Source organism: Lampris incognitus, chromosome 3 (genome assembly GCF_029633865.1).
Source record: "Lampris incognitus isolate fLamInc1 chromosome 3, fLamInc1.hap2, whole genome shotgun sequence".
NCBI lineage: Eukaryota > Metazoa > Chordata > Actinopteri > Lampriformes > Lampridae > Lampris > Lampris incognitus.
Genome location: NC_079213.1, coordinates 50,922,476 through 50,936,299, shown reverse-complemented (window position 1 = coordinate 50,936,299; position 13,824 = coordinate 50,922,476). Strand labels below are relative to the sequence as shown.

Below are 13,824 nucleotides of genomic sequence, written 5' to 3'. Positions count from 1 at the left end.
TAGTCCAGCACGATGCTAGGTGATGACGTCACTAACCTATCCTGGGGATTCAGGAAGTCACCAGACTGAAGGGATTGTGTATGCATGGTAGACCACAGTCAACACGGAACACCAAACGCTATTTAATGTGTGGACATTGCTTCATTCGAGACACTGTAGAGTGACCGTTAGGAGGCAACCCTTTTAAATATTACAGCTTCGAAGGCCCGTTCCGAAAATACACACGCTCCCTGGAGTTTTTTTGCCCTTAATATCTTAGTGTATTTTGACGTGTAAACACGAAAATACAGTTTATTACTAATTTGTGTGAATAGGAGGTGCCCTGTGATGGCCTGGCCTCCACCAGGGTGTCTCCCCGCCTGCCGCCCAATGACTGCTGGGATAGGCTCCAGCATCCCCGCGACCCTGAGCACAGGATAAACAGTTTGGATAATGGATGCATGGAGGGAGGTGTAACGTTAAAAGCACTTGTGAGAATGTCATCTCTACTTCACCAGAAATATCAACTTTCTTATCAAGTGTATCTCTGGCAAGTTTAGATCAATGATTGACAACGACACTTGACGACAGGGCAGGTGTTGCACCGAAATCTGTGATCCATCAGATCATGTGACCATGCTTTTAAAACAGGCTGTTTCAGACAGCATACGGCAGTAAGATAAACACGGTTTAAAAGAGGCATAAAATTAAAATGGTTAAGATTAGGCATTCTGTTGGAGATGGTTCATTTTTGACCCGGGTTTGCTGTGGTTAAGATTTGGATTACCATCTGGGGGGACGGCCAAACTAGCGCATTGGTGTAACAGGAACACTGGCAGTCACTGAACTAACAACTCCAGGGAAAGTGTGTATTTTCGGTACAACGGCCCTTCAGAGCACAGGGCGTTTGTTTTCCGGATAACACGCCGTTGGACAAATGGCTCTTCGGTCCAACTGGACATTTTTCGGACTATTGGGGTTTTGGAATAATGGGCCGTCGGAAAAATGGTATGGCACCGCACAGTAGCGTCGGCGGTTCCTCTCTCTGTTGCTTTCCGGTCTTGGTCTCAAACAAAACTCTCGGAACCATAAACTTAAGTGCAGTGCGGGTCACCTTGCCCTGATGTCCCGGCGGTTTTGAATTTTAGACTACTGCCCATGAGCCAACTCCCAGGCAAACTTGGTTGGTTATCAAGACAACATGTCGCATAATATAAAACCTCAGCCGGATGGAATATATCTTTCTGCAAACTTTGACTAGACATCTGGTATTGGCAAACACCTGGTAAACACCTATCGTGTATTTGATGTCGTGTGGAGTGCGGGGAGATGTGTCGAGGGTGTCTGGCTGGGAGAGCTTGGTCGCTTCGTCCGGTGGGCCCGGGGACCACGGCACCTGCCTGGAGCTGCGCCCGAGAAGGAAACGCTGAGGGCGGTCTGACAGGACGCGGAAGCGGGGAGGGCTAAGCTAACTGCTAACCCATGCAGGCTGGCGGTTCTGACAGTCATCCTGGTCTGGCGTTCGTTCTCCTGGACAGTGATTGTTTAGTTTGGATATATGTGTTTGGATATGTGTTCTTGTAGTTTTTGGGTTTGTTTTTGTCTTTGTGCTGTGGGCTGGGGGAAACGGCATTTCGTTTCATTTCATGTACACAAGTGCATGAAGTGAAATGACAAAGTGTTCCTGATTCCTATTATATAATTAGGTAATTTTCTATGAAGCATTTTGTAACCTCGTTTAGAGAAGTGCTGTATAAATGAAGTTTTTTATTATGTATTATTAATAACAATGTAAGACGGTGAAAACACTGTAACATCGTAACAGATATTGTATATTTTACAACCACTGCTTTGTCAGCCACTGCCTGTTACAAGCTAACAAACGAAATAAACAAATAAAAGATGCTAACTACACTCACCATTCTTTTATGTGTGCTAGTCCCCAATTGTGGGGCACAACCAGAGCCTGAGTCTGACTGAGGCTCAAATATGTGTGGCTGATTCTCCGATGTTTGCTCTAATGCTAGCCATCATGATGCACACCAATCTTTCACTGGTCAACTTAGAGCAAGCAGTGATTGTGGGTGGGGTGTGAGGCTTGTGATCTTTGCATATTCATAGATCCTGAATTTCTCAATGAGGAGAGTAGATGTCCTTTCAGCCCCTTTTCATTTTTGTTTTTATGTAGGAAAACCATGTTAAACAATATATTAATCATCTCAGAGTAGTTTTAAACTTTAAGACGTGCCTGGTGAGGAACTTTACTGGTCCCTAACCCCCTTCATATTCCTATCCCATCTTCTGTATGCATCTTCATGTGTCTCTGCATATTTCCTCTTTGAGAAAAGCCTTTACCACAGACAGGGCAACTGAAGGGTAGCTCTCCTGTATGTATTCTCATGTGTCGCCGGGTAGTTCCTCTTTCATAAAACCCTTTACCACAGACTGAGCAACTGAAGGGTTTCTCTCCTGTGTGTATTTTCATGTGTTTCTGCATAGTTCCTCTCTCAGAAAACCCTTTACCACAGACTGAGCAACTGAAGGGTTTCTCTCCTGCATGTTTTCTTATGTGTCTCTGCATGGTTCCTCTTTCAGAAAACCCTTTACCACAGACTGAGCAACTGAAGGGTTTCTCTCCTGTATGTATTCTCATATGTCTCTGCATAGTTCCTCTTTCAGAAAATGCTCTACCACAGACTGAGCAACTGAAGGGTTTCTTTCCTGTATGTATTCTCATGTGTGCCTTCATATTTCCTCTTCTAGCAAATCCTTTACCACAGTATGAGCAACTGAAAGGTTTCATTCCTGTATGTATTATCATGTGTCTCTGCAGAGTTCCTCTTCTAGCGAATCCTTTACCACAGGCTGAGCAACTGAAAGGTTTCTCTCCTGTGTGTATTCTTATGTGTCTCTGCATAGTTCCTCTTTCAGAAAACCCTTTACCACAGACTGAGCAACTGAAGGGTTTCTCTCCTGTATGTATTCTCATATGTCTCTGCATAGTCCCTCTTTCAGAAAATGCTTTACCACAGACTGAGCAAGTGAAAGGTTTCTTTCCTGTATGTATTCTCATGTGTGCCTTGATAGTTCCTCTTCTAGTAAATCCTTTACCACAGAATGAGCAACTGAATGGTTTCTTTCCTGTATGTATTATCATGTGTCTCTGCAGAGTTCCTTTTCTAGTAAATCTTTTACCACAGACTGGGCAACTGATGGCTTTATTCTCAGAAGATCTCTGATTACTGTTTTCATTGTTCTCTGTTGTGTCCAAACCTGACTGAGATTTTCTAGTCTTGTTTCGACCATCATCATTGTCTTCAGTCTCACCTTCACAACAGTCTGAAGAGAGAGGTCCATCACTAGTTGGCTGTAAATCACCATCTTGTTCGAGGTTACCGGTTGGTTCTGAAGGTCCACAGTCAACCCCATCAGGTTTTGGTTTCATCTGCTCAGTTGAGGTGCTGGCTGGAGGATCTCCCTCTCTTTTCTCCTCAGTCTGGCTTTGATAAAGCTGAGAGGACTGAACATTCTCTTCATCACTTTCATTCCTCCCAGGTAAAGGGGGGAATGACAGTTTGGTAATGTCAGCCTTCTCCTCCTGTCGTTGAAGCTGCTCATCCTCCTGACTGCTCCAGAGTTTCTCCTCTTCCTCTTTAAAATGTGGGGGCTCTGGCTGCTCCTGGTCCTGACTGGGGCTCCACTCCTGCTTCACAGAGGGAACCTCGTCTTCAGAAACTAAGAGCAACTGGAGGTCTAGAGGGTAAAGACAAAATATAAACATTATGGGAAATTATGACTGGACAATTTAAATAAAATAATGAGCAATGAAATATTAGGGCAGTCAAACCCAGCCACTGATGATGCACAAGCCAGTGCATTCTTAGTGCCAGTCCCAAACCTGGATAAATGGGGAGGGTTGCATCGGGAAGGGCATCTGGCGTAAAGTCTTTGCCAAATTAAATATGCGGATCATCAGTCAGATTTCCATACTGGATCGGTCAAGGCCCGGGTTCCCAACGGTCGCCACTGGTACTGTTGGCCAGCAAGGTGCCAGTGGAAACTATGCTACTGTTGGACGAAGGAGAAGGAGAGGGGGAAGGCATGTCCAGATGCAGTGGGAGAGGAGGAAGGGTAAGAGTGTGGAAGTGAGAGTTGGAACTTTGAATGTTGGCACTATGACTGGTAAAGGGAGTGAGTTGGCTGATATGATGGAAAGAAGAAAGGTAAGTATATTGAGTGTGCAAGACGCCAAGGTGGAAGGGGAGTAAGGCCAGGAGCATCGGAGGTGGGTTCAAACTCGTCCACCATGGTGTGAATGGGAAGAGAAATAGGGTAGGGGTAATTCTGAAGGAACGGTATGTCAAGAGTGTGATGGAGGTGAAGAGAGTGTTGAACAGAGTGATGAGTATGAAGCTGGAAATCGAAGGTGTATTGCTGAATGTTATCAGCACATATGCCCCGCAAGTTGGGTGTGAGATGGAAGAGAAAGAAGAATTCTGGAGTGAGTTGGACGACGTGGTGGAGAGGGTACCCAAGGAGGAGAGAGTGGTGATTGGAGTGGACTTCCATGGGCATGCTGGTAAAGGGAACTGAGGTGATGAGGAGGTGATGAGCAGGTATGGTGTCAAGGAGAGAAATTAGGAAGGACAAATGGTGGTGGACTTTCTGAAAAGGATGGAAATGGCTGTGGTGAATACATATTTCAAGAAGAGGGGGGACAAGAGTGGAGGAAAGTGCACACAGGTTGACTATATCTTATGTAGAAGGCACGATCTAAAAGGGATTGGAGACTGCAACGTGGTGACAGGGGAGAATATAGCTAGGCAGAACCAGATGGTGGTCTGTAGGATGACTTTGGAGACCAAGAAGAGGAAGCCAGTGAAGGCAGAGCCAAAGATCAAATAGTGGAAGTTGAAGAAGGAAGACTGTTGTGTGGAGTTCAGGGAGGAGTTATAACAGGAACTGGGTGGTAGTGAAGAGTTGTCAGATGGCTGGTCAAGCACCGCAGAAATAGTGAGTGAGACAGCTAGGAAGCTACTTGGTGTGTCATCAGGACTGAGGAAGGAAGACAAAGAGACTTGGTGGTGGAACGAGGAAGTACAGCAAAGTATACAGAAGTAGGATTTAGGAGAAAGTATATGACAGGGTGCCGAAAGAGGACGTGTGGTATTGTATGAGGAAGTCGGGAGTGGCAGAGAAGTATGTAGGAGTGGTGCAGGATATGTATGAGGGAAGTGTCACAGTGGTGAGGTGTGTGGTTGGAATGACAGATGGGTTCAAGGTAGAGGTGGGATTACATCAAGGTCCGGCTTTAAGCCCTTTTTTGTTTGCAATGGTGATGGACATGTTGACAGACGAGATCAGGCAGAAGTTTCTGTGGACTGTGATGTCAGCAGATGACATCACAGTGCAGGTGCAGGTTGAGGAGAGCCTAAAGAAGTGGAGGTATGCACTGGAGAGAAGAGGAATTTAAGTCAGTAGGCACAAGACGGAATACATATTCGTGAATGACAGCGAGGACAGTGGAATGGTGAGGATGCAAGGAGTAGAGGTGATGAAGGCGTATGAGTTTAAATAATTGGGGTCAACTGTCCGAAGTAATGGGGAGTGCAGAAGAAGAGAGTGCAGGCAGGGTGGAGTGGGTGGAGAAGAGTGTTAGGAGTGATTTGCAACAGAAGAGAGCAAAAGTAAACGGAAGGTTTACAAGATGTTTGTGAGACCAGCTATGTTATATGGTTTGGAGATAATGGCACTGATGAAAAGACAAGAGGTGGAGCTGGAGGTGGCAAAGCTGAAGATGATAAGATTTTCATTGGGAGTGATGGAGAAGGACAGGATTAGGAACAAGTATATTAGAGGGACAGTGCAGGGTGGACGGTTTGGAGACAAAGCAAGAGAGGCAAGATTGAGATGGTTTGGACATGTGTGGAGGAGAGATGCTGGGTATATTGGGAGAAGGATGCTGAATATGGAACTGCCAGGGAAGAGGAAAAGAGGAAGGCCAAAGAGGAGGTTTATGGATGTGGTGAGGGAGGACATGCAGGTGGCTGGTGTGACAGAGGAAGATGCAGAGGACAGGAAGAGATGGAAACGGTTGATCCGCTGTGGCGACCCTTAACGGGAGCAGCCGAAAGCAGCAGCGGTAGTATTAGTAGTAGTAGATTGTTTATAAGGGTGGGGATAACTGCAGTCAGTTTCGTCTGTAGAGGTCACTTAGATGAGTGATGAAACGTTTCTGGCAATAGACATTGTGTTCAGATGAAATGATTAAACTTTTTGATTTTTTTTAAAAAATTTTTTTATATTCCTCCTTGGATTATTGAGCATACATGAAGTCACATATCAAGAAGGCGGCGCGCTGGACGCAGCGGCTACTGCGGCTCCCTGTTCAGTGCTATGTTTTCTTTGTTATTTACACATTAATTTTAAGTTTGCTTACAAGTGTAGGTCATGCTCTCTTTTATAGCCGTCAGGAAGTTTTAAACCTCAGAACGGATTACTCACTTCCCTCCAGCATCACGGACAACTTCCCCATCTATATTATCCGCTCACCGGTCTCGCAGTGGAAACGCTGCCCCCTGTCGGCAACGTAAACAGAAGAGGGGGAAACGAGGCGGGCTACATGCTAAGCTAAGTCGCGCTCCCTTCAGAGTTTCCTTCCCCAGCATCTTCATGGCTAATGTCCGATCGTTAGCTAACAAAATGGACGAGATAAGAATCAGGCTGTCCTCTTAGAAAAGGCTGCAGAACTGCTGTCTACTGATGTTTACGGAGACTTGGCTCAACAGCAACATAGCCAACTCGGCAGTCGAGCTAGCGGGCCGCACAGCCTTCCGTGCCGACAGGACAGCGGACTCTGGCAAGATCCGGGGAGGAGGTTTGAGTATTTATGTCAATAACTCTTGGTTCAACAATATAAAGATCGTCGAAAGGCATTGCTCTGCTGATCTCGAGCTCCTTATGATTCATTGCAGGCCTTTTTACCTGCCCAGGGAGCTAACGGCCATTACCATCGCCACTGTATACATCCCCCACATGCTAATGCTAAGGTAGCACTTAAGCTGCTACAATGTGCCATCAGCAGACAACAGACCAAACACCCAGACAATGCCTTTATCATAGGTGGTGACTTCAATCAGGCTAATCTCAGGGCTGTATTGCCCAAATTCTATCAGCATGTCTCCTGCCCCACTAGGGGACAAAACACCCTGGACCATCTCTATACAAACATTAAGGACTCATACAAAACTACTCCCTGCCCCCACCTAGGGCATTCTGAACACATCTACCTGTTCCTGGTCCCAGCCTACAAACCCCTAATAAAACGGATCATGCCAGCAGTAAAGACAATCACTGTCCGGCCAGAAGGAGCAGTCTCTGAACTCCAGGACTGTTTTGACAACACAAACTGGAGTATTTTTACACATTCAGCTACCCATGGCTCCCATATAGACATTAATGAACAGATATCTGCCATACTAGCCTACATTAACTTTTGCACTGAGAGTGCCACAACAAAAAAGTCAATCTGCACCTTTCCAAACCAGAAACCCTGGATGACCAGTGAGGTCCAGCAGCTGCTGAAAGTCCGGGATGCTGTGAGGCCTACAGCGCAGCCAGATCCAACTTCAAAAAGGGTATCAGAACAGCCAAACATAAATATTCCCTACGAATAGAGTTTCACAATAACTCCGATCTCCGGTGAATGTGGCAAGGCTTTCAGTCTATAACAGACTACAAAAGCTCCAATAGCGGTCCCACTGTCCATGGTGCCTCCCTGCCTGCCAAACAAGCTAAATCATTCCTATGCCCACTTCGACAAAGACAATACTGACCCAGCCACAAAAATCTCCAGCCATCCAAAAAACCAGGTGCTCACTCTATCGATCACAGAGGTCAGAGAATCACTGCGCAGAGTGAACACACGCAAGGCTGCCGGACCGGACGGCATACCGGGTCGGGTCCTCCGGGAATGTGCCGACCAGCTGGCTGAGGTCTTCAAAACCATATTTAACCTCTCACTGTCTTAATCCATAGTCCCGGCATGCTTTAAGACCACCTCTATCATTCCTGTCTCCAAGAAACCAACATCCACATGTCTGAATGACTACCGACCCATAGCACTCACCCCATTGCCATGAAGTGTTTTTAGAGACTGGTTCTGTCATCAAAAACATTATCCCCCCCTCATTCGACCCACATCAGTTTGCCTACCGTCCCAAAAGGTCTACGGAGGACGCCATTGCCACTGCCCTGCACTTTTCTCTGACCCACCTTGAACTTAACAACACATATGCTGTTTATGGATGCTGTTTATAGATTACAGCTCTGCCTTCAACACTATCATCCCCGCCAAACTAACCACCAAACTCCTCTCCCTTGGCCTCAACCCCTCCCTCTGTAACTGCACCCTGGACTTCCTGACCAACAGACCTCAGTCTGTTAGGTTAGGTGACCACAACTCCTCCACCCTGACCCTCAGCACAGGTGCCCCTCAAGGCTGTGTTCTGAGCCCCCTCCTTTTCTCCCTCTTTACCCATGACTGCCTGCCAACTTATCCTTCAGATGTTATAGTTAAGTTTGCAGATGACACCACAGTCATTGGCCATATCACCAACAATGACGAGACAGCCTACAGGGACGAGATTCAGCACCTCACATCATGGTGTACTACCATCAATCTTGTCCTCAATGTGCAGAAGACGAAGGAGCTGATTGTGGACTTCAGGAGGTCTAGAAGCTGCAGCCACTCCCCCATACACATCAATGGGATGGAAGTGGAGCGTGTTTCCAGTTTTAAATTCCTTGGAGTCCACATCAACGAGGACCTTTCCTGGACATTAAATACCCAGGCCCTTGTGAAAAAGGCCCATTTCCTGAGGGGGCTGAGGAGCGCCCGTCTATCTCCCAAAATTCTTACCAACTTCTACCACTGCACCATAGAGAGCATCCTGACCAGCTGCATCTCAGTGTGGTACGGCAACTGCACCTCAGTAGACCAGAAAGCTCTGCAGCGGGTCGTCAAGGCGGCCCAGCATATCACCGATACCCAGCTCCCAGCCATAAAAGACATTTATCACAAACGCTGCCTTCGAAGGGGTCTCAGCATCAGCAGAGATCCCACCCACCCCAACCATGGACTGTTCTCCCCCCTGCACTCTGGGAGGCGCTACAGGAGCCTCAGAGCCCGCACTACCAGGCTCAAAAACAGCTTCTTTCCACAAGCTGTTACCCACCTGAACCTGGCTACCCACTGAACGTCTGTAGATATTTTTAAATATTTTGTACTCTTGCTCTTTTTTTAAACCTATTTTAGCTTTTGGTCTTCATGTGTGTGTATCTTATATTGTGTTTGGTCTTCATGTGTGTATATATTATACTGTGCTTGCTGTGTTTGTCTGTGTCTGTCTTGCACTGTTTGGTGAAGCCACAGCCCTCATTTAATTTTTAACATGTGCCTGCACATTGTTTTTAATGACAATAAATTGAATTGAATTGAATATGAGCTATGTTCTCTCTGAATTCAGATTAGAATTAAAAGAAAACCGCCTATTTCCACAGACCCATTTCACTTCAGACTGACAGTACACCATCTCACAGTGTCACTCAGAAAATATCAGCACAATGTTATGTATTATATAGCATTTTCACAAACAGAATAAAGGTTTCACAAATCTGAAACTGTACTTTCAAAAAATCTTTTGCCTATCTGGGATAATCTAGTCCAGATCTGACCAGTCTAAGTGGTTACTTTTGATCAGGACCTGGTCCAATGTAGTCTTGTTTTTCTTGTATTGTATGTTGTATTTTTTTGTGTACTATTTTATTATCTTAGGATGCCTAACAACAACAGGCAAAGGGACTGCCGATTGAAACTAGCCTATTACCTAACTCGTGTACATTACATTTGTTTCGAATTTTGATTAATGTACATTGTCCCTTCCCAAATAAACGTTTAAACCAAACTAGAGGTGAAAAAAACAGTGAAAGCTCCCTTTTTGCATTTTCACAAATAGAATAAAGGTTTCACAAATGTGAAACTATGTTTTAATGAGTCTCTCTCTTCTCTGGGATAATTTAGCTCCGATTTAACCAGTATAGTGGTTTTGATCTGGACCCAGTCCAATGTGGTCTAGATATATTAGCGTGGGAAGGGGGGACTGGGGGGGCTGCCCCCCAGTAGTGGCAGGTGGCTGTGTAACATCTTAGACCCAACAGTATGCTTAACTTCTCCTAACGTACAAATGCAAAAAAACAAAAACAGAAACGCAAAAAAAAACAAAAACATACCTTTATTTTAAACAGTGGGCTAGGGCTGTGTGGAATGTACATGTTTAATAATAAAGTGACTAAGCACCCCATTCCAAATCTGCTACACACGCACCTTACAAACAAAATAATGACGTCATACTGTAGCGCCCGGGTAGGCGGTCGCTCTGACTGTCGTCGGTTCTGTGCTGGGGGAGCGCAGTGGCTGATGGGACTGCTAATGTGAGATTTAAAATTGTGTCTTAATGATATGGTGTTCATGTTGTGGTTATTCTTGTGTTGTTGTTTTGCGAGTAGGAGACCGTTCACTAACTAACTGACTGTAGGACCGTGACTGGGACTGATGTCGCCACTTGGGACATGGGGGGGAGGGGGCACGGGAGTTGGGGTTAAAAAGAGACTTCTGCCTCTAGACTCATTCTAACATCTAACACGCCGGCTCGCCACAAAACTTTTCGTTTTAGTTTGGCAGCCCCCCCCCCCACTTAAAATATCTTCCTGTCTGTGTAGATATGAAAAAAGCAGCGAAATCTCCCATTTTTGCATTTTCACAAGTAGAATAAGGGTTTAACAAATGTGAAAGTGGGGTTCAGACAGAGTTAAGGCTTTGCATAAATAAGACGCTTTCACAGCAGTAAGAGAGGAAAAACCTCCGGAGGCTCGGTCGCTCAGTGCTGTTGGTTAAATTTCCCTTATCTTTCCCCTTAACCGCCGAATCCCAAGCTAACTTCAGTGTCGTCTTCAGCACATAACATCGTGTAACTGAACGATACTGATGACATGAACTACAAGAACCATGTGGACAGTTTAATCGTACAAACCTGATTTGTATATCCGTACTTCAGGCTTATAAACGGCGTCCAGCAGTTTCCTCTGTCGATAGTTTTCCTTCTTTAGACGCGAGATTTCAGACTCATAAACTGCGATCCTTCGTTCAAACTCCGAGAATATTTCGGAGATGGGTTGATCCATCATCGATCTCAACGGTTTAACAAAAAACATCTTCAGACGACGATCAGTTCAGAAGTGTTGAACGGTCCCGGTGTTAACAGCATGGATGTATTATGTGAGCTGCTCGCCTGGCGCAGAACCGCCGACAGTCAGAGCGCCCGCCTCCCACGGTCGCTACAGTATGACGTCATTGTTTTGTTTGGCATATGAAGAGAAGTGGGTGGGACGTTGGAGGTGGTTGTATAAATGATGTATAAAGAGAACTGGGCTGAGTTCGAATCATGGATGCATTATAGTAGAACTGGATGCGGCGTCAGCCTTGCAGCCAATTTTTTTCCAGTGGTCACTCGCGGTATTGCAGCGAAAAATCCCCTGCGGCCCAAAAAGCATTTTTCTCATAGACCACCGTTGTGAAAGAGACGCCTGTAAAACTGTTGACAGGACACTTGCAGCTATAATCATAGTCAATTATTACTCTTTGTATTGTACATTTTTAAGCCATTTGGTTTTAGTCTTTTTAACATGTTTCCAAAGCCCTGAAAAAGCCCAGAAATATATTTTTTTCTGCATTGACGTCACGGCTGTGTACGAGCACTCTACGCGCGGTCATGTTGTGTCTCGGGAACGAGGATCTTTGCTAGGTTAAACAAACGATTTTCGGATGAACAAAAATCAAAGGTAAAGTGAATAAATAAAACAAAGCTGAGTTTTCTCTTTCACACATCAAGATATTTTGAATTTGTGGTTTTGCGTCGCATTTATTGGTCACTTCTTGGACTTTGTTTTGAAAGTTGTTTTTTTTTGCCGTTTGTATAAACATATCCATGGCTTCAAGTCCAAAGTAAGTCCCGTAATAGTCTTATTATGCATCCATGAAGTCCGCTAGCACAGCGTTCATGAACGCGCAGCGCCGGATCCTGAACATGGTTCGCTCATCTCATAGCCTAGAGGCATATTCAGTGGGCCCCGTGTACCAGGTATTATAGCACCACCCAGTGTATGTTAGCTGTAGTCAATGTTACGTAAGGCACGCAGTCTCCTTCGTGCGTCAGTTCATCTCTGTATTGTTGATACTTACAGTTCGACACTAAAGCCCCTTAACTTTTATCTTGGAGTATGCCTCGTTTTTACACACTACTAGCTCAAACATGGTGTCAGACGTGGACCTTTGATTCGGCGATTTGGTGGCTGAAGGGATATTGAGCCGTCAAGCGAGTTTTGCAAGCTTTTTGTTTTGTTAATGCTAGCTATCCGTGCCGCAGTAACAGCAGTGAATAGCCATGGCCGAGACCATACCCCCGCCAGCTCCGATGAAGCTCAGTGGCAACCTGAGTGCGAACTGGGAACTCTTCCGAGCAGAATATGAAGATTATGCTTTAGCCACAGGGCTGGTGGACAAGGACAAGAAGGTCCCGGCAGCGACTCTGAGGAGTGTCATGGGAGTTGAATGTCGACATGTCTACAGACTCAACTTAAATCTGACCGACGCACAGCAAGAAGACGCGACGGTCATACTGGACTCATTGGAAAGGTATTTCAAACCAGCTAAAAATGTGATTTATGAGCGCTACGTTTTTGGCTGTTGTAGACGAGAGGAAGGTGGAACAATAGACTGCTTCGTGACACGGCTCAGGGAGAAAGCTTCCACATGTGAATATGGAGCCCTATGAGATGACTTAATCAGGGACAGAATAGTCATCGGCATTGCTAAAGAGGGCACATGCAGACGCTTGTTAAGGGAAAAGCACTTGACTCTCGTCAGTGCTATTGAAGCATGCAGAGCAGCAGAGCTGAGTGATTTGCAGTTGAGATCCATGGAGCAGGAGAGATCACTCGTGGACAATGTCAATATTGTAGAGAAACAAATATTCAAAGATCAGCCAGTACTACAGAGGAAATGAGTGGGAACCCCAGATCACAAGGTGGGGGCCTCTCTGCATGCAAATACTGTGGCACAGCACATGAGTGGGGAAGAGAACACTGCCCAGTGTATGGCAAGACCTGCAATGCTTGTGGCACAGCCAATCACCTTGCGAGAGTTTGTAATAAAAATAAGAAAAAGGATAGTAAACTCCACGCAGTTGAGGGACTGAACATTGATAAAGACAACACAGTCATGGACACAAATGATGAGTATTCAACAGAAAGCATTGGTGCAGTGGGAACAAAAGGCAAGAAATCGTTTGTCAGTCTCCGCCTGAATGGCAAACTACAGAGATGCCAGCTTGACTCAGTAGCTACGTGCAACGTCATGAGTCTCGGGGACAAGAAGAGGCTAGCTCCCAGAGAGAAACTAAAGCATAGTTGCACCACACTGAAAATGTACTCAGACCAAGGTCTGCCATCATTTGGGGTCCTTACCATTGTGAGTGTTGTATGGGGCAGCAAATACAAGCTGGATTTTGAGGTCGTAAATACACAACAGTTGCCACTGCTGTCAGGGTCCACGTCAGAGGAGATGGGGCTCATACACTTTACCATACCAGAGGAGCTCAGAGTAGAAGGGCTCAACGCAGTGGACGACAACCTCACCACGCCTCTCACCAGAAGTACAGTCATCAGAGCATATCAGGATGTCTTCACTGGTCCTGTGGAGGCACTCTCCGGAGAGGTTCAATTTCTACT

The 13,824-nt window shown here is 45.7% G+C and overlaps 1 protein-coding gene across 1 annotated transcript; it reads right to left on the bottom strand.

Moving 5' to 3' along the window:
* Positions 1-1,737: 1,737 nt before the first annotated feature.
* On the bottom strand, positions 1,738-11,220 carry LOC130109752 (gastrula zinc finger protein XlCGF57.1-like). The gene is made up of 2 exons (XM_056276738.1): positions 11,070-11,220; positions 1,738-3,732 (listed from the first exon to the last, which is right to left on the bottom strand). The coding sequence occupies exons 1-2, from the start codon at positions 11,218-11,220 to the stop codon at positions 2,261-2,263; spliced, it is 1,623 nt and encodes a 540-aa protein (XP_056132713.1). The 3' UTR covers positions 1,738-2,260.
* Positions 11,221-13,824: the final 2,604 nt, after the last annotated feature.

Excerpts from the sequence above, each read along its gene's own strand:
- LOC130109752 (XM_056276738.1), bottom strand. The coding sequence starts at position 11,220 with ATGGATCAACCCATCTCCGAAATATTCTCGGAGTTTGAACGAAGGATC. Across the intron at positions 3,733-11,069 it reads AGTACGGATATACAAATCAG|ACCTCCAGTTGCTCTTAGTT; the intron begins GTTTGTACGATT and ends TTTACCCTCTAG.